The sequence below is a fragment of the Heteronotia binoei genome, chromosome 5 (assembly GCF_032191835.1).
Source record: "Heteronotia binoei isolate CCM8104 ecotype False Entrance Well chromosome 5, APGP_CSIRO_Hbin_v1, whole genome shotgun sequence".
In the NCBI taxonomy this organism is placed as follows: Eukaryota; Metazoa; Chordata; class Lepidosauria; order Squamata; family Gekkonidae; genus Heteronotia; species Heteronotia binoei.
The window spans coordinates 51,569,780-51,591,294 of NC_083227.1; the positions used below are offsets into that span (position 1 = coordinate 51,569,780).

Sequence of the window (21,515 nt, forward strand, 5' to 3'; positions counted from 1 at the left end):
AGATTTCCCCATGAGTGGAATATGGATTATATGCCAGCCGCTCAGCTATCTGCAGGATAGATGTATGATGCCATCTAATAATAGATTAAATTTTCAGTACTGGAGAGTAATTACACTGTATTTTACTATGTAATTATATGTATTGTATGTGTTGATGTACACTGCCCTGGGTCTTGCTTGTAGGAAATGGAGGAGGAGAAGGAGAAGAAGAGGAAAAGGAGGAGGAGGAAGAAGAAGACAAGAAGAAAGCAGCCTGCTAGTCTATACCTCAGGGAACCTCTAGGAAATTGACAGGGACTTATTAGTTCCTCCAAACTTGAGTGTGAATGCTCAACATATTTTGTATGTTTTTATTGTAAGTCACATCAGAGCCACATCTGACTGAATGGCAAGGTATATATTTTAATGATAAGATTAACAGAATATGCAGCTTCCTCCTTCATCTTCTATAACCAACCTCTAGGTGCAACCTGGCATTCTCCTGGTTACAACAGATCTCAAGACTACAGAGATCAGTTTTGCTGGAGGAAATGGCAGCTTCAGAGAGAACACTCTGTATAGCATACTATAGATTAAAGGTAAAAACCCTCCCCATATTTTCACCTCCACATACACTATTTTAAGCTGCGCCTTGCCAAAGGCTGAGCACATCTCACAGAGGTCTGAGAGGAGCAGAACAGAGCAGAGCAGCTCTGATAGCTGATACAGCTGGAGAAGTTGCTGAGAATTTCTGAGTTTTGAAAGACTTCATTCTGAGGTTTGTGGGGCTGCCTAAAATTCTGAGTTGTGATAGCTGGGGAACTGCTCCTTGTTTGGTCTTTGTTTGGTTGAGTGGGCTAAAGGTGAAAGAGATTGAGAGTGATTGCTGCTGATTGCTTAGGAGTGCCTCTGCTCCACCGTCTTTGCATTTTAAGCTGCGCCTTATCAAAGGCACGAGCCTTTGGCATGAGCTAAAGGGCTCTTGGCCTGTGGATTTTCGCCTAGGGGCTCCCTAAGGACCAGGAATTCAGATCCCTGATTTCCTTGTTCTCCCAATAAGGTAAGTTGACCCTCCAGAAGGGGAGCCACTTAAACAAACAGCATTTAAAGAGGACTGTATATTTTAATATATATATATCATGAAGATAGAATGCCAGCAGGGGGTTGGGGGCTTTCCAGTGTTTTGCACTGAGTGTCACATATACAACTATCTGCCCAAAGGACAGAAGTCTTGGGGGCGTGCTCGATGCAAGGAGCTCCTGGTCCTCAGGGAACGAGTTTGTACCCTTGAGGCCGAGGTGACTGCCCTGGGGAAGCAGAGACGGTCAGTTAGGCACTTGGGGAAGACTCTCGGGGGCGTATTAGATGAGCCCCGCTCTGAACGTAGCAGCCCCGCTGCTGCCAGAGAGCATGAGGGTCGAGAGGGAACAGGGCACCGTGCTGAGGATAAGGAGAATGCGACCTCAGAAGGGACCTCTTCTTCGGTTGGTGAGCGGGAATCCTTTCACGCCAAGGAACCATCCGAGTTTGTATGATCAAAGACATTGATTTGGATCCAGACTAAATTTTGAATCAGCAGAATGAAACTTTCCTGCTTGCTCCCTCCCACTGAAGCTCTCTGATTGCCACAAAATGCTGCTCCTGGTGCATATGAGAACCTGTGGAATGTCATGAGGGAGGTCTGCAATGGGAATTGCTGGAAATTACCAATTTGGTCTGGATCCAAACTGCTCCATCCAATGATGAATGGACTGACATCTTCATATACAAAACTACATCGTGCAAGGGGATCATGGAATATTTGCACAAATAAGCCAGATTGGATACTTCAAGTATTATGCAATACCTACTGTGGGTATGGCAGGGTTGGAAGCAGAAATAAGTATACCGCCAGCACTTTCAGAAACCAAAGCAAATAAAAATCAGTAGACATGGTGATATTCCTTTATTGGTGTCTTTTCGTCTGGAAACTGTTTTAAGCTTTCTGTGGTCTGTTTTTATGAACGTTTTTATACTCAGCTGGGGCTTCTTTAATGCTGGATTTTAATTAACACCTTTTAATGTTTTGCTTTTATTATTTTGTAATGTAAGCTGCTCCAGGCAGGTTCCTAGAGGCTCCAAATAAATATATAAGTGTTATAATGCACATAAAGTCCTGGAGCAGGTAGACTAGGGGAAGATCCAATTACCCTATAAGTAGCTGTCCTTCAACCTAAGTTCAACCTTCCCCAACAGAAGAGACGCTTAAGATGGAAGAAGGCTCCTTACATTGGAGGAAGATTTCAAACTTGACCCAAAAGAAAAAAAATGGGGTATAAATATTTTAATGAATAAACTGCTCAGGGAGTGATCGGGTAGTGGTTAGCTTATAGAACAACCCTGCATATAAACAAGTTTCCACATCACTCAGTGTTTTGCTTTCTTTTCACTTGTTCCTCAGATGCTGCATCTCTTCTGAACCCAAATGAATCCCCTTCATATCTGGCAGCTGAACACTTTGCAAGGAACTCTGGCTAAACTGCCTCCATGTTTTTGGGTTTATTAAAATGAAATTCCAAGTTAAACAACCACCAGCAGTGAACTGACTGATGAAACAAATACTTGCAAAATTCCAGTTACGTGCAGTGTTTGTGATATCCTCAAACTTTCAGTAATGTTTACCTCAGATGTTTCGATTTTCTTGATCAAATTGCTTGGTGAAAAGGAGAAGACGCTCGACATTCTATGCCTAATGCCATCTTTAACTGCTCTGCATACAAACGCCGACCATATGGAGCATGCCTCAGCAAATTTCAAATAGAGATACGTCATTTCAGAAATGAGGATCAACATTATGATTGTTCCCAGGCACAGGCCATTTATGAGGCCAGTCTTGTAAAAACAAGCATTCAACTGTGAGAAGGTTGTATATCAGTATATCACAAATTATTAATACAGGAATTTACAAGTTAGCAGATTAGCAATACTTTTGGGGATAGAAACTTGTGTGTACTTATTTAAAGTCCTGGGCAATTGTCAAATTTAGCAGCACTTGACCACCTACATTCTCTCCAGTATGGTGGCAGGGAGATTATCCAAGAACTCCCTTTGGCGGTTCTCCTGAGAGATTTGAAGGCAATCCATTTTCTCAATTGATAGGATCTGAAGATTTGTATGCATGGTGACTGCCAAGTGCAAGCAGCAGCAAAACTTACCTGTTCTGGTTTCAGCCCTGGAGGAACCCAGGCATACTCTTCCAAGGCACAGCCAGAGTCATCGTCTGAAGTCGAATTGCGCTGGAAGTCAAACATCAGCTTGGTCACGGTCTTCTCCATTTCTAGTGGCATCACCGTTTCAAAGTGTTCCGACTGTGGACACTTACAGTGCAGGCAAATCTTCCTATGGGAAAAGAAAAAACACAAAACAAAGATGATCCTCTACTGTTTTGAAATAAGTAACACTGTTAGAGAGATTTTTGCATGTCAATAGAGGCTGAACAACACTGGGGCAATTCCATTTTTTCCCAGCATAAAGCAATGCATAATTACAACTGTGCACTAGAAATTAATAGTCTTTTTTTTTGTCCTAGATAAAGCAGCTGTCTAATAATAAGTTCAAATGGTGGGATGACTGAAATACAAACATATGACTGTAAACAGCAACCTGTCCTTGACAAGATGCCAAGGCACTCCTCTTCTGTTTGTGGGGGTGGGGGGAAGATCATGAATATGAGACCACCCATGCTGACCTGGCCTTGGGTCAAATCTGAGATGCACCTTTTCACTTCCCTCTCCTTTGACAGCACCCGGAAATATGTGTTCGGTGCCAGTCAATCAGCGTGTCCAAATCAGCAAGCTAAAGAACTGGCACATACAGTATTCTAAATGTCAATATAAACACAAAGCTAGGGACGGTGAATTCCATTACAATGACAGAACATCATGAACAGGGTTGTGTTACATTAAAGGAAGTGATGAAAGCCACACGCTGGCAACTGCTGCCTTAATATAAGATTACCCACTAAAGCTGCCTTACAAGGAGGGGCTTCCAAGGAGTTCACAGGCATCATATATACTCGGCATATATGAGGCCACAAATGCAATCCATCTTCGGCTAAGGCATTTCAAGTAGAAGAAAGCCATTTGCCTGTGATAACAAGGGTCTCTTTTCAGCACTTGCCTGCATAGTTATGTCTGTTGTGTATTTTAAACCATTCCTCTCCCTCCCCCTTCAGAAGCCCACTTTCCAGACAGACATGGCTATCCAGAATAGGTCCTACAGAAAGGGATCTGGGAAAGGAGACATCAGAGCACACTCTGGCTGCAATCACACACCCTAAATAATTCACTTTCAATCCACTTCAATGCACTTTCCAAATGTATTTTACTGTGTGAACTGACAAATTCCAGTTGGAAAGTGTTTTGAAAGTGGATTATTTAGTGTATGTAATCAGGGCCGGTCCTAGACTGTCTGGCACCCTAGGCGAGGCTAACTTCTGGTGCCCCCCTCCCCCTGCACTAATAACATCACCGAGTCACATTGGGGCACCCAATTTGGCACCCTCAGAAGGCTAACACCTAGGCAACTGCGTAGTTTGCCTAGTTGCAGGGCCGGCCTTGTGTGTGATCACAGCCTCTAGGTCAAAATGAGGTGATAGTTTCAAAATCAGGAAAAGTTGAAGGTAGCCGGAAAGAGGAAGCCCCAACATGAGTTGGATTGACTCAACCAAGGAGGTCATGACTCTCAATTTGCATGATTTGAGCAAGGCTGTTAAAAACAAGAGGTTTTGAAGAATCTTAATTCAGAGGGTTGCCATAAGTGGAAGAGACATGATGGTACTTAACACACACAGTTTCAAAACAGTAAGGCAAACGAGGGAAGGACTCAGTACTGACATATGCAGAAACAGCAGTAGATGGTCAATATGTGGGCTGAGAGGAAAGACTTTGTCCCTTCCCCCAAACTGCTATTTGCTATTGATCAAAGGTATGAGGGTCATGAACACTGCTGGGTCCAGGAGGAAGCTGGATGCAGACAGGAAGCACAAAAAAGGTTTTCCAAAAGGAGATTAAAGATCTTTTTGTTTGGGGACCACCACCAGCTGGTGAACAGCAGCAGAGGATCTTAGCAGCAGTTAGGTCAGTGTGTGTTAGGGGTCTGGGGGGTGGTGCTCAAGTATGTGGTAGCTGTAACCCCCATCGCATCCCTGAGTCTGCAGTTCCCTGGGCAGGGAACCAGAGGCCAACTTCCAAAAGAACAACAATGAGCCATATAGAGCAGCAATTTCTGACCAGAAAGCCTTTTCTTAGACATTAGCCAGAAGCAATAGGAAAGATCCAAAGAAAGCCATACCTCTGGAGTGACAAGAAAGGCAATGCATTTTGGTGGGTGGATGATGTGGGTTTACTTGTTTTAGGAAAGTATCTAAATAATGTGACTGGGTTCAGGGGATGTCTTGGACTTTATTGCTGTAGCCGATTAATCACAGAACCTTACTTATCATGTTGTCATATATGAATTCTAGCTGTTGTGACGAGAATGTGCTTACCCACCCCATCTATGATTGCCCCTTGTCTGTCTTGGCTTTTGTTATCGGGAGGACATAGCCTGGATAGATCTCTGAAATAGTAAATACTTCATTGAGAGATGGAGTCATTGCACTTGATTTCCAGTGGGCAGTTGTGAGAAGAAGACGCTAGTGATCTGAATGACTATCAATCAGTTGCAAATATTCCCTCCTCTGGCAAGGGGCTCAAACTTAAACCTGCAACTCTAGGTTTTCTTAGATGAAACTGATTATCTAGACCCTGGATGGCCAAATTTGCTTATCATAAGAGCCACATAGAATAAGGACGTTTTCCCACAGAGCTTACCGCGGAGCGATGTCCCTCTTCACCGCGCAGCGTCTGCGCAATTTCCCACCAACTGCTCCACAGAACCAGGAAGTGCCGGGCCTTTTGCGTCACAAATGTAAACCGCTAAAAACCAGTTTACGTTAGCGACGCAAAAGCCGCGGCTCTTCCTGGTTCTGCGGAGCAGTTGGTGGGAAATCCGCGCAGACGCTGCGCGGTGAAGAGGGACGTCGCTCCGCAGTAAGCTCTGTGGGAAAATGCCCTAAATGTCAGATGTTTGAGAGCTGCAAGACATGGACAAATATTACATGCAAATCTTTATTAAAAATCTTAATACTTTATTTGCACAGAAATATAATATATACACACACTTTATAACATGACCATGATAGGAGCCTTTTTTAAAAAAACAAAAGCTGGGAATAACAGTTCCCATAAGACCAATATAGGGAAAGGTTAGGAAATTGTATTTTTGGCACTGGTGAATGCAGGAAACACACATGTACCATATAAATCACTGACCACTGTTTGTATCATTATGCATCTCTGCTCTAATTGTTTTATTAGAAATCTTTTCAAAGCGGTCTTGCTGCTGTCTTTTATTACAATATTTGGTGTTTTACAGTGTTACTGCTTTTAGTGTACTGTATGATGCTTGTTGACATATGTATGGAGAGATAGGCCAGAAATATTTTAAATAAGTAAATAAAAGGCCTTGGGAAGGGAGCTGATATACTAAACCCTATAATCTCCTCTAATTAATTTACATTGTCATCTTCTGTTACAGGAAGGAACAAATCTGGGAGGTGGAACCTCTTCTGGACATTGCTGGTACTACCTCATAGAGATGCCCCAAAAATGTATTGCACAAAATCTATTTTTTGTTCCACATGTCAGTTTACAGCAACAGATTATTTCCTTGCACTCACTATATATTACTTAGATACAGGTGGACAGCTGTGTTGGTCTAAAGCAACAGAACGAAGTTGGAGTCCAGTAGCACCTTTAAGATCAACAAAAGTTTTATTTAGAAAGACAGGTTGCTTACCTGTAACTGTAGATCTTCGAGTGGTCATCTGTGCATTCACACTCATGGGATAGTGCGCCTGCGCCGATCCCCGAATCGGTATCTGAAAAAGCCCGGGATTTTTCCGCGCTCGGCGCCAATGAGCATGCGCACTGCGACCCACTGCGCATGCCCACCAGCGCCCGCGCGGCAATCCCGCCAGTTCCTCCCTGACCGCTGAAAGCCCCTTTACTGAAGAGAGACCGTCAGCAGCGGGGAAGGAGGGCGGGTAGTGTGAATGCACAGATGACCACTCGAAGATCTACAGTTACAGGTAAGCAACCTGTCTATCTTCTTCGTGGTCTCTGTGCCTCACACTCATGGGAGATTAGCAAGCAAAGCATACCTGGAGGCGGGAAGACGGTCAGCCTGAAGAAACAGCTTGCAACACCGCAGCTCCCAACCGAGTCCTCTGCTGAGCATGCACGTCCAGCGCGTAGTGCTTTATGAAGGCATGCGGAGAAGACCAGGTAGCCGCCTTGCAGACATCGGAAAGGGACACACCCTTCAGGAATGCCACCGACGTGGCCATCGCCCTTGTGGAGTGTCCACGAACAGGTCCAGGTAGAGGCTTCTTAGCCAACAAATAACAAAGTCTGATCGTCTCAGTGAGCCATTTGGACAGTCTCTGAGAAGAAATTTTGGACCCTAACTTTGGGGCAGAGTAGGAAACAAAAAGTTGATTGTCCTTACGAAAACCCCGTGAACGGTTTAGATAAAACAGGAGGGCACGCTTAACATCTAACGCGTGCAGTCTGCGTTCCTCATCCGAGGAAGGGCTAGGGTAAAAGGTGGGCAACCAAACCTCTAAGTTAAGGTGAAACTGGGAAACCTCTTTCGGGAGAAAGGTAATGTCTGGGGCCAGAGAGACCCCAGCCTCTCTAAAGGCAAGGTATGGGTAGTCACACCGCATCGCTGTGAGCTCCCCTGCACGACGTGCCGAAGTGATGGCAACTAAAAATGCAGTCTTCCAAGACAAAAGTTGCAGGGAACATGTCGCCATAGGCTCAAAGGGGCGACGAGTCAACTTGTCCAGGACCAAAGTCAAATCCCACAGCTGTGGAGGGGATCTAGACGGGGGATGAAGGCGGAACAATCCCTTCATAAATCTCTTGGACTGCGGGTGAGCAAAGACAGAGTAACCCTCAACTGAATCATGAAAAGCAGAAATAGCTGCTAAATAGACCTTAACGGATGAGAATACCAGCCCCTCATCCACCAAGGACAAAAGAAACTCAAAAACTGTGGGCAGCCCAACAGTGTCAGGTGACATTGGAGAGTCAACCACAAAGTCACTGAACTTTTTCCACTTCCTCTCGTAAGAGGCACGGGTGGAAGGTTTCCTGCTACTCTGGAGCACTTGTTGAACCCTGGTGGAGAAGTCTAGTGGTCGATGAACCACGCTGTCAGCTTCAGGTGCGGCACGTTGTGATGGAGCACGTGCCCTCCCTGGGCCGACAACAGGTCCGGTTCTGCCGGGAACTGGTAAAAGGTCCCCCTCGACTGCTGGAGCAGAATCGAGAACCAGCCCTGACGGGGCCACCACGGGGTCACCAGAATGCAACGTGGCTTCTCCTGCACTAACTTGTGGACCACCCTCGTTAGCAAAGGTAAGGGCGGGAACATGTACAGGAACCAGCCCTCCCACCGAAGTAGAAGTCCATCTCCCAAGGAAGCCGGATCCGCACCTCCCCTGGCACAGAACAATGGGCACTTCTTGTTCTGCGCTGTGGCGAAAGCATCCAGCTGTGGGTAACCCCAGAGTTGGAACACCGGCTCTAGGAACCTCCATTGCAGTTCCCATTCGTGTGGGGAGGCTCCACCCCTGCTGAGAGAGTCCGCCTGTATGTTGAGGACCCCCGGCAGATGTGTAGCTTTTACAAAAATGTCCCACTGGAGACACTCCTCCCAGAGATCCATCGCCAGTGAGCATAGCCTGCGAGACACTGTCCCCCCCTGCCTGTTTATATAGCACAGGGCAGTGGTATTGTCCGTAAGCAATGCCACAGTCTGTCCCACCAGCAGTGGACGGAACGATCGAAGGGCAAAGTGAACTGCTAGCAGTTCTAGGTAGTTTATATGGCACCGGCTCAGTTTCGGTGGCCACTTGCCTCCCACACACAGCTCCTCCAGGTGGGCTCCCCACCCCCACATGGAGGCATCGGTAGCGATGGTTACTGTAGGGGTCGGCAGATGAAAAGGGGCCCCTTGACGGATGTTGCTCTCTGTTCCCCACCATTGCAGGGAGCGGAGAGTCCCGGGTGGAATGGTGAACCTCTTTCGAGGTGAGTCTCTGAGAGGCCGAAAGTGGCGCAAGAACCAAATCTGTAGGCCTCTCATGTGCAGTCTTGCGAAACGTAGCACGCTTGTCGTTGCGGCCATCAACCCCAGCATCCGCTGGAGCTGCTGAGCCGTGCCCCACCGCCGCCTTTGAAGTAGCTGCACCAGATTGATGATGTCCTTCGCTCTCTGCGAAGGGAGGAATGCTCGATGTTGTTGAGTGTCCAACAGAGCCCCTATGAATTGAACTGTCTTTGAGGGAGTGAGATGGGATTTCTCCAGGTTGACTTGCAGCCCCAGGGTGCCAAGAAGACGCAGAGTGGTAGCGATGTGGGTTGTTAGACTCTCCCTCGACTTCGCCACAAGAAGCCAGTCGTCGATGTATGGGAAGACAACGACTCCCTGCAGACGAAGATGGGCAGCCACCACACTCATCAGCTTCGTGAACACCCGAGGAGCAGTAGACAGTCCAAACGGCAGGGCCCTGAATTGGAAGTGACGAGCACCCACTGCAAACCGTAGGAAACGCCTGAACGCGGGATGGATGCTGACATGAAAATAAGCATCCTTGAGGTCCAGGGTCGCCATCCAGTCTCCCTGATTGATGAGGGGCAGGATTGTTTGCAGCGTAGCCATTCTGAACTTCTGGTACAGAATAAATTTGTTCAGACTCCGAAGGTCCATGATAGGCCTTAGGCCCCCGTCCCTTTTGGGAACCAGAAAGTACCGGGAGTAGAAGCCTCCCGTCCTGGCCTCCGGTGGAACTACCTCTATGGCTTGTTTCTGTAGGAGGTTGTTCACCTCCGCCAGCAGAGGTGGGGAAGGGGGAGTGGTGACTACCACGGACTGGTTTGGAGTCTGAACAAACTCTATTTTGTAGCCCTCTTCTATGATGGACAGAGCCCACCTGTCTGTGGAGATCAACTCCCAGGCAGGCAGGAAAGGGCGTAGGCGGATGGATGAATTCCCAACGGGGACGACGACGCGTGCTTGGAAGAAGTCAAACCCCCTGCTTCTGGGAGCGAACCCCCTTCGACTTGCTGGGCGGTTGTGATCCATAACGGTTCCTGCCGTTACCCGAGTAGGGTGATCGCTCGGACTGGGCAGGGCGAGGACGCCATTGCTCCGGAGAGAACTTCTGATAAGGCTTCTTGGTCCAGGGTTTGGACCATTGCTTGGATTTGGAAGCCTTAGGAGCAGATTGGACACCCAAGTTCTTAGAGGTTTTGACACTCTTGTCGAACTCTTGCAGCGCCGAGTCAGTTGTGGTGCTGAAGAGCCCGTCACCTTCAAACGGCAGATCTTCGATGAAGGTCTTAGTGTCCTGGTGGAGCGTGGTAGACCTGAGCCAGGAGTGCCGTCGAATACAGACTGCAGACGTAATCTGTTTGGCCGAGGCTTCAACCATATGTTTTGCTGCGGCCAGTTGTTGTCTGGCCACAGCGAGACCTTCTTTTTGTAGCCTGGTTGCAGCAGCCCTCTTTTCCTCAGTTAACGAGGAAAGGAAGGGGGAAAGTTGTTCCCACACGGCATACTGATATCTAGCCATGCAGGCGGCATAGTTAGACACCTTTATGCCGAGTGCCCCCGCGGAGTAGACCTTGCGGCCCATTCCATCAATCTTCCTCCCTTCTTTGTCCGGTGGGGAGGAGTGGACCTTCCTTGCCTTCGAAGAGGAGGAGACGACCACCGAGTTCGGGCGCGGATGGGTGAACAAGAACTCAGCCCCAGTCTCTTGGACCCTATACATATGGTCCAGCCGTTTCGATGAGACTGGCGTCGAGGAGGGTCGCGCCCAAGGCTCTTTGACCACCTGGAGGATCACCTTGGTCACTGGCAGGGCAACCGCAGTGGATGTGTTCCTTTGCATTATATCGAACACATTGTCGTCCACTACTGGCTCCGGTTGCGTCACAGGCAGCTTGAGGGTGGCGGCAATCCGCTTCACAAGGTCCCCATAGGACTTCAGATCCTCCGACGGCGAGATCGGGAGATCCTCGGCCGTCTGGGAACCCGGTGAAGGCTCCAATCCCTGAACTTCACTCTCCGACTCCGACGACGAGGAGTCCTTGTGTGTGGAGTGCTCCGAGAGCATCGGGGTCGATTCTCGCGGTGGAAGGATCGGTGGTCTTCGATCCACATCTACCGGAACCAACTGTCGATCCGGGGGAACCGACGCCGACGCAGAGGCCTTCCGAGACCGATGGGATACCCTCGACACCGATGAAAATTGGGATGCTTGCTCCCAATCGTGGTAGTCGTCCGGGTACCAACGACAGGTCTCGTACCGGGAGTAGGGAGGCTGCCACCTGCGTTGCTCCCACGGTGGTATCGGGAAGCGTTGAGGAGGATAGAATGTGTCTCGCCTGACTCGGGGCTTGAATGGTGGGTCGATCACCGGTGCCGACGCATCAACCTCCGAGGTCGATTCGCTTTCGGAGCGACGACGGGAGCCCGAAGACGAAGACCGTTGGGTTAAGTCGATTTCCGGCTCTTGTTCCGACGCCGACAGGCGCTGCTGGGCTGGGCTACGGCGCGGAGGCGTCCGAGGTTTTTTCGGAGGTTTTGTAGACGTCGATGTCGACGCACCGCCCGATGGGGAAGGAGTGCGGGGTCGCTTTCGCTTCTCCTTCGACTTCGCCTTTTTCGGAGGTCGGGTCCCCGAGTCCTCCTGGCGCTTTTTAGCGGGCGTATCCACCGAGCCCTCAAGGGAACGTTTCGTGGAGCCACGCTCTTCCGGCAAGTCCAAAGTCCGTATCGGAGCCGCATCGGCCGATGCGAGCTCCAGGGCCGGGGTTTCGGACGACTTCGGTGCCGATACCTCCATCGGTCGATGGGGTGTAAGCGCCGATTCGATCAGTGCCGCAGATAATCGAGCCGCCCGGTTCTTCCTCGTCTGCTTCGAAAAGCGAAGACAATGCGGACACGAGTCTACTCGGTGGGCCTCTCCCAGGCACAGTAGACACAGGGAATGACCGTCTGGAGGGGCGATCTTCTTCCCACACGCACGACAGCGTTTGAAAAACCCCCAGCGACTTTCCATAGAAAGTAGCCGCAAAAAAACTCCCCAGAACAATCTGAGAGAGAAAAGAGGAGTGGGGGAAAAGCGCGGGCGAAGCGCCCCGAAGGGCCGTTTGGCGGGCGAACACAAAACGCTTTTTTTTTTTTTTTCTAACTAACTAACTAACAACTATGAACTACAACTAACTACTAAACAATAACGGTAAACGGGCTAGAACGAGAAGAAAAGGCGAAGCCAAAAAACTTCTCACCGACCGGGGAAACGGAAAGGTAAACCTCTCAGCGCAGCGGTCAGAAAGGAACTGGCGGGATTGCCGCGCGGGCGCTGGTGGGCATGCGCAGTGGGTCGCCTGCGCATGCTCATTGGCGCCGAGCGCGGAAAAATCCCGGGCTTTTTCAGATACCGATTCGGGGATCGGCGCAGGCGCACTATCCCATGAGTGTGAGGCACAGAGACCACGAAGAAGATTGTAAGCTTTCGTGTGCATGCACACTTCATCGTGTCTGATGCATGCACACGAAAGCTTACATTCTGAATAAAACTTTGGTGGTCTTAAAGATGCTACTGGACTCCAACGTTGTTCTATATCAGGGGTGGCCAAACTGTGGCTCGGGAGCCACATATGGCTCTTTCACACATATTGTGCGGCTCTTGAAGCCCCCACCAGCCTGTTGACTGACTTGGAGAAAGCATTTTTCTCTTTCAATCACTTCGCCAAGCCAGCTAGCAGCTTGAAGAATCCATTTTAAAGTTAAAGTTGCTTTCTTTTCCCTCCCCCTCCCTCCCCCTTCCATTTGTTTGCCTGTCTTCCTGCCTGTCTCCCTTCCTTCCTTTTGGCGCCCAAACATCTGACATTCATGTCTTGAGGCTCTCAAACATCTGATGTTTATTCTGGGTGGCTCTTATGTTAAGCAAGTTTGGCCATCCCTGTTCTATATATTAGGATGGTTATCAGCCAAAGGGGGGAGTCCTTCCAAGTGTTTGCAGCTTTCCCTTTCCAGCTCAGTACTCACAGCCAGTCCCTGTGCATTTCAGCTTAGGGAGTGGCCCTTCCAGATCACAGGGCAGGGCTCCCAAACATTCTACTCTTACCTTAATATTAACAATTGTGCATCGCTCCTCAAAAAGGCTGCAGGCTGCACGCATTCTTCCCCACCTCAAATCCAACCATGCAAACCTTCTCCATTTATTTTCTCCATCGCTTCACATGAGCCATGAATAAAATTACCCTGATGCGAATGAAACTAAACTTCCGTGCAGCCAGCACAGCACAAAAATGCACCAAGCCAAGAGGCTCTGCTAAGTCAAACCAGGGAGAGTAGCCAAGTTTCCTCATTTCCTGCTTTTCATCAGATTTAAAATACACACAGATGCAAATGCAGGCTGGGTGTCTGGTTTGCATCTAGCTAGGCAAAGAGCCTCAGCGCGGCCTCTGGCTGTTACCCTCCAAAAACAATCGGAGCACAATTTCATATGAATACTTTAATTAATCAGCTACCGTATGAAGGTCGTACACTCCCCCCCCCCGCCCTTTGCTGAATCGATGGTTTCAGCAGGCATTTCCATTTCTGTTTATAACATCGAGCGGCTCAACAGGCAAGGCAATTTATTAACCTCCAAATGCATTCATCATCTCCATCAATCCTCAAGCCACCACCAGCTCTGGAGCAGCTCCATCAAATCGAGTGCCAACTATTCACAAAGTTGGTGGTTAGAGGATCAGGGTCTCACTGTTTGAGGAATGGGTATTCTCGTGGAGCTCAGTGCTATTTCACTGACTGTCATTCCTGGGCTTATTAATCACACGGATCCCTGCAGAATATGTCAGTGAGCAGCAAAAATATTTAAAGCTTAGGGAAGTCATAAAATAAACTGTGGAACCAGGAGGCAAAGTAGAAAAGAAAACAACAGCAATTTTTTTCAGGCAAGAACCAAAATGGATAGAAATGCTAGGTAGGGGGATTTATGGCACAGACCAAGTGCCACCCACATCTTTTTAATCAGCGAATGACTGTGGTCCTCTGGCCCTTTTTTTATACTACACTGGTCACATGGAAGCTTCTTTAGCACAGTGTCTTCCCATCAGAAGGTCTAGGCTATACTTGTAGGGGTTGCCAACAACCAGATGGGGTCTGGAGACCTCTCAAAATTACAACTGATTGCCAGACTACACAAATCAGTTCCCCTGGATAAAAGTTTCTTTGAAGGGTGGACTGTATGGCACTATATTCCACTGTGGTCCCTCCCTTCCTCAAACCAGAACCACCTCTCCTTAATCTCCAGGAATTTTTCAGTCCAGAGTTGGCAACTCTGTGTAACACTGGAAAAGGGCTTCCTCAGTTCCCAGGAGGGTGATACTTTCATATAGAGGTATAAAAAAAAAAGGTAAAGGTAGTCCCCTGTGCAAGCACCGACTCGTTTCTGACTCTGGGGTGAAGTTGCTTTCACAATGTTTTCATGGCAGACTTTATGGGGTGGTTTGCCATTGCCTTCCCCAGTCATCTACACTCCCCCCCCCCCCCCCCAGCAAGCTGGATACTCATTTTACCGACCTCGGAAGGATGGAAGGCTGAGTCAACCTAGAGCCTGCTACCTGAACCCAGCTTCCGCTGGGATCGAACTCAGGTCGTGAGCAGAGCTTAGGACTGCAGTATTGCACCACATATAGTCTAGGGCATTGCAAGTTGTTCCAGTGGCCCAGCAGGAACTGTGCCGCAGTGGCCTACAGCACAACATACAAATCCCTGTGCAATATTACCAGAGAGGAGAGTCATTTTGGTGGAGTGGTTCAGTGCACAGACTCTTACACAAGAGAACCGGGTTTGATTCCACACTCCACATGCACCTGCTGGAATGACCTTGGGTCAGTCATAACTCTCTCAGAGCTGTTCTGTCAAGAGCAGTCCTCAGGAGAGCTCTCTCAGCACCACCTACCTCACAGGGTGTCTGTTGAGGGGAGGGGAAGGGAAAGAAGATTGTAAGCTACTCTATGACTTTGAGTGAACAGCAGCGTATAAATTAAATTGTCATCGTCATCATCATCTCCTCTTCCTTCTCCTTCCTTGAACTGGGCCTAGAAGCAAACTGAGAGCTGATGTAGGTGGAGCAAGATTAGAGTGATAATGGTCTCTGCAATGCACTCCAGTCCAAATTCTGGCTGCACCATCCTGCACCTATATATATATATATACACACACACACACACACACACTGTGGCTAGGAGCTACACACAGTGTCTAGGAGCTACACACAGGAGTAGCTCCTGGACACTGGCTGGGATCCAAGCTATAAAGCTTGCAATGTGAAAAGATGCTTTGCTGAGGGCATGGTTTAACTGGCTCAGACATTAAAGTGGGTTGATGGGTGGTGGAACACTCAGGGCCCTGTAGTATCTGCTTCAGTTATACTAGGTCTGTAAATGGAAATGCTCTGCCGGCCTTTGTTTGAGGTGATGGGTGTCCCATAATGTTGGCTTCCCCCTGCCCTGATCTAGTATAGCCAGGGATTGTCAGTGGTGTCTGCCCACTGCCCAGCTGGCTAACTTATGGCACATCTGTATGGACCAATAGGAGCACTATGCACTTATTTCTATGTGCCATTTTGACTCATCATCATCACCATAGATAATAATTCCCTAATGGTGGTAGCCAAATGAAGCACTCAACAAACCACTGGCCCATCATGTGTCATGGCTGACTCCCCTGCATCCCATCTACTGCAGGCCTGAACACTGAACAAACCACCAAAACAGTCTTACCTCAGAGAAAGAAACATCTCCAGTGCTCCTCTGTGTCATCTCCATTAACTGGCCTCAGAAAGGGCTGTCGCTCTACTGTGGCATCACAAGCCGTTTCCTCAGAGGTCACGGCAGCCACCTCTTTCCTGTCACTCCCTCCCTCCTCCCCTCAGCCTCATGGAATTCACTGCCACAGGAGGTGGTGGCCGCTACAAGCATAGACAGCTTCAAGAGGGGGTTAGATAAAAATATGGAGCAGAGGTCCCTCAGTGGCTATTAGCCACAGTGTGTGTGTGTGTGTGTGTGTATATATATATATATAGGTGTGTGTGTATAATTTTTTGGCCACTGTGTGACACAGAGTGTTGGACTGGATGGGCCATTGGCCTGATCCAACATGGCTTCTCTTATGTTCTTATGTTCATCAAGGATTGGGCCACTGTGGAAGCTGCTAGCCAGAGCCTGTTGCTAGACAGCAAAGGGAGAGCCCTCAGATGAAAATAATGCCATAGAGTCCACTCTCCAAAGCAGTTATTTTCTCCAGGGGGAGAGAGAGCTGTTGTCTGAAGTTCAGTTGCCATCCCAGGAGATCTTCAGGCTCCACCTGGAGGTTGACTACCCTAACCTGGCAGCACCCTCTGAGTAACTTGATGCTACCTGACTGACATAACTAGGCCTGGCTGCTTCTTCCTGTTCAGCAGCAGCCCCCCTATGACAGTCAGCATGACTTAGCAGTTGCCAACTCCAGGTTTCCTCCTGAGAAACCATTGTTGCCAATCTCCAAGTGAGGGCTGGAGATCACTCAGAATTACAGCTGCTCTCCAGATGGCAGAGATCAGGTCCCCTTGAGGTGGGGGGGGGGGAGTGAATGCCTTCACTTGGGTGCGTGGGGGGCTCAGAGCCTCTTTCTAGAGTCCATTGTATTTTTCTCCACAGCGGGCTTTATTACTAGTTGTTGTATAAATGATAGAGACTTTTTATTTTAACTATTTTATCTGTGTTTTAACTATTATAAGCCACCTTGAGTCCTGCATGCAGTTGAGGGCAATGTTCCCTCTAAGATGCAGAGTCTTGTGAGCAAAAATTCTACTTTGTGAGCTACTGGTATTAAAGTTGTGAGCTACTACATAAATTATTGTGTTCTGGAGCCATTTTTCCTGAGCTAAGACAAAAATGTGAGAGCTGGAGGCTAAAAATCTGTGAGCTAGCTTACGCTAACTCAGCGTAGAAGGAACACTAGTTGAGGGCAGGATAAAAGTTCAATAAATAAATAATATTTCGTGAATTTCTCCTGTTTACAGTGTGCTCAGCCTATTGTATTAATCATCCTACAGATTGCCATGAGAAAGTCAAATTCCAAATAATCTACTTAAACTATCTCCATTTCATCTCTTGCTGTGGAGCTAAAATCCAGCACTCAGATGACAGAAATGCACATGTAAATAGCATATCTGGTATAGAATAGACTTTGGACTTGGTCAAGGGGGCCTGGGTTCAAATGCAAGTCATTATGTAAACTGTGTGACCTTGGAACAATCACTCTTTTACAACGTAACCCTTCCTCACACAGAAAAAACTGAGAGAATTCTTGTGTATACACTAGGGTTGCCAAGTCCAATTCAAGAAATATCTGAGGACTTTGGGGGTGGGGCCAGAAGACTTTGAGGGTGGAGCCAGGAACAAGGGTGTGACAAGCAGAATTGAACTCCAAGGGAGTGCTGGCCATCACATTTAAAGGGACAGCGCACCTTTTAAAATTCCTTCCTTCCATAGAAAATAATGAAGGATAGGGGCACCTTCTTTTGGAGCTCATAAAATTGGACCCCCTGGTCCAATACTTTTGAAACTTGGGGGGTATTTTGGGAAGAGGCACTCGATGCTATACTGAAAATTTGGCACATCTACCTCAAAAAACAGCCCCCCCAGAGCCCCAATACCCATGGATCAATTCCCCATCATTCCTTATGGGAATTGTTCATGGAGGTGCATAATGGCTGTGGGGGTGGGGCTTTCCCCACCAGCCAGCTGGCTGGGGGAGGGGGGAAGCCTGTAAAACCAGGGGATCCCCCGCTGGGACTTGGGGATTGGGAAGCCTAGTATACACAATCCTGAGCTTGAAGGAAAGAGAAATTATAAAAGTCAAAAATACATATAGGCTGCAATCACACATACACTAAATAATGCACTTTCTATCCACTTTCACTGCACTTTCCAACTGGATTTTACTGTGTGAACTGGCATTGAAAGTGGATTGAATGAGCATTATTTAGTGTGTGTGATCGCAGCCAAATGGTCAGTACACTTTCCCCCCAGATCATGGGACAGAAGCATTTTAGACCTTCAGTTTCGGCAGTCCAGCTGTGCCCTAGAGGAGGTTGTGTTACCTCATGACCACCTTAATATGCATGGCCACCATTTCATATGAATACACATATTTTACAGCTTTGATTTAAGCAAACATGGTCTTTTTTCAGGGTATACGTTTATGCTTAAGGACACTGAAAAATATGTTCATTACCCTATTCACACAAAATGGTAACTTTGTGTATCAGGGGCTTGCAGGTAGGGCACGCTCCTGTTATGTGTAGTTGGATCACCAAATCCGAATATTTGAAAAAGGCTCCCATTATGAAAATATCAATTCAGCTGGTTAGGTGGATCAGTATCTGTGCTGCTAGTGGTGATGGAACTATATCTAATCTTGCCACCTGTTCTTTATTGCAAGGACCAGTCATGTTCTGACACAGGCAATTTGTCATTTTCCTGCAGTCTCGCAAGTATATATGTTTGGAGTTCTTGAGATGGCAACCCTAACTGTATCCGCTGAATTCCCAGTGGCTGGCTGCTACAACCATTCGTATATCCTTCTAAAAGACAGGAAGAGAGAAGAAGGAGAGAGGGACAAACAATGCGGCTATTGTTATGTTCTGTAGTGAAGATAGGATTTAGCCAATGGAACATATGAAGGAAGAATGTACGTGTCTGGAAAAGCTCACGACTCTTGGCCAGCGTGTCAAATACATTACCATATAAAGAATAACAGCACAGAGCAGGTACAGAGAAGCATGCTGTTAGAAAAATATAAAGAGGGGTAGTGATGGGGGAACCCATTAATTTGATATGTCCAGAACTAAGCACAATTTACAATAATATTTACTCCTTGATTAATAAGTCCTTTATCCCCAGAATTCTTTTTATAAGGTGGGGGTTCTTTGGTCCACAGACTGTGGACTCCGGTGCTGTTCAACCATTTCCCATAATGACTAAAAAAGCCAGGCTGATCATTTAGTGTTCATTTCCCAAACGTAATGGCTACTTCCAAGAAATCTTTGGGGATTTGTTTTTAGATGTGAATACGTTTCTCACCAAAGGCAGCAGAAAGGTAAGGCTTTGTTCTGTATCATAAACCAAAGGATCAAGGATTCACTGAACGCTATATTCAGAAACAGCACTTTATAGTAGAAAGGGACCCTAGAGAAATAAACATCTCTGTCAGTCAAGCTCTTCTATTGTTCATTCACTCAGGAAATCGCTAATGCTGGATCAATCAAATACAGAAAGGAAAGAAAGGGGTTGGGGAATAATTTTTTGCATCCAATCAATACAAATCGTTTTAAGCAGCTAAGGAGAAGAGTTCCATGTGACTCTTCTCACAGGTGATAGAAGCTGTTTGCCAGCTCCACAGTACACTGATTTTTGCTCTCTTTTGTGCTTTGCAAATTTGCTTTTGTTATACTTTTGTTATACTTTGCTTTTGTCAGTACTCATCAGAGTTTGCTTTTTAAAAAATTAAATAAACTGACAACTATGTGTTTGCTAGATCAGAACCAAGTACTTTGCAAAGGAGATGAGCTGCTAGGAGAATTTTTTTTTAAAGTAACATCTAGTCTGCTCAGCCTGCAAGTAGATTGCCTTAACAATGACTAGGACAGTGTTTCTCAGCTAGTAGGGTGGGACCCAAAAGTGGGTTGTGAAGTGTCTGCAAGTGGGTTGTAGGCTAGCTGACTCTAATAGCTATCCCTGCTCCTTCCACTGCTCTCTTTTGTATCTTGAAAACCAAAACCAGTCTGGAAATAGTATCTTCCATATCATACATTTGTTTATATGTTTCTTCATTACATACATACATTGACCAAATAAAACATGTCCTTATGATTAGTAGAGTAGGTGAGAATCTTGGGGAGTAGAGGAAATAATGGAGAAGGAGAGGGTGGCCAAAGGCTAGAATGTAACCTTTATATTATAAACTGTGTATGTCAGAATGCCACTTGCTTGGGGTTCACAGTAGGGGCAGTTGTGCTGTTTATGTGATGGTTGTCAGTTTCTCGTCTGGTTGGTTACTGTAGAAAATGGAATGCTGAACCAGATGGTTGCCAAGGTCATAATTTGTCTCAGGTGCAAAAAACACTTGGGCCAACTTTGGGTGGGTCACCGTACCAAGCAAATCTGGACTAGTGGGTCACCATACTGAAAAGGCTGAGAACTGCCAGGCTAAGGTATCTGAGCCACTAAATTGAGAAACTCTTTGGCTGTTTAAAAAGGAAATCTGCTGAATCTGGACTGCCAGATAACATTTAAGATTTAAGTTACAGACAGCAGAACTCACAGGGGTATAACCTTAGTTAGGGTCACCACCTGACTTTTCATTAGCTTCCTTAGTTTGTCAGCACACAGGTCAAAGCTGAACTTAAGTTTAAAACTAGCAACATGAAAGGTGTTAGGGATGCACTACTTTTTGTTTGTGGGGATGCAGAATGATACGGTACAGCCTGATCTTGTCAGATTTCTATCTAATCAGGATCAGTAATTGGATGGGAAACCATCAAGGAAGACTCTGAAGAGAAAGGCAACAGTGAATGCTCACTTGTGTTGAGAGCCCCTTGCTGGGGTTCCAATACGTCACTTGCAACTTGATAGCACTTACTTACGTACTCTTTGTCTATACATGTGTGTGTGGTTTGTGTGTATAATGAGTATGCACTCCATACTTATCCAGAACTCACAAAGAAAGAAAGTGGACTGGAGAGGACAATGAGACAAAAGGCTTAGTTGGAATTAGCAAGGAAAGGGAAAGAGGAGGAGGAAGAAGAAGAAGAAGAAGAGGAAGAAACAAGAAAGCACCAGTCCTGGGTGCAGAACCTCTCTGCTTTCCATCACATGAACACAGCAGGATCTAGTGACAAAAGACAGATGTAGGACTGCCATGCCTGGCAACTGGCTGGAGATTTGGGAGCAAGGATATAAGAACATAAGAGAAGCCATGTTGGATCAGGCCAATGGCCCATCCAGCCCAACACTCTGTGTCACACAGTGGCCAAAAAAACTATACACACACACACACTGTGGCTAATAGCCACTGATGGACCTCTGCTCCATATTTTATCTAACCCCCTCTTGAAGCTGTCTATGCTTATAGCCGCCACCACCTCCTGTGGCAGTGAATTCCACATGTTAATCACCCTTTGGGTGATAAGGGTGATTTGGGTGATATGGCTGGGGGAGTATGTCATCTGCCCCACAGATTTTTTGGCAATTCCTACAACTGCCCTACGTCACTTCCAGGTAGGGTTGCCAATCCCCAGGTCATCAAAAAGTTGGGGG

General features: G+C 47.1%; 1 protein-coding gene across 3 annotated transcripts in view; it reads right to left on the reverse strand.

The window, feature by feature from the left end:
- PRICKLE2 (prickle planar cell polarity protein 2) overlaps positions 1-21,515 on the reverse strand; it is a 426,571-nt gene that overhangs the window by 131,050 nt on the left and 274,006 nt on the right. For all 3 annotated transcript variants that reach the window (XM_060239449.1, XM_060239451.1, XM_060239450.1), the window contains one exon: positions 3,174-3,357. In XM_060239449.1, coding sequence (XP_060095432.1) covers positions 3,174-3,357 — 184 coding nt within the window. The remainder of the gene's footprint in view (positions 1-3,173; positions 3,358-21,515) is intronic.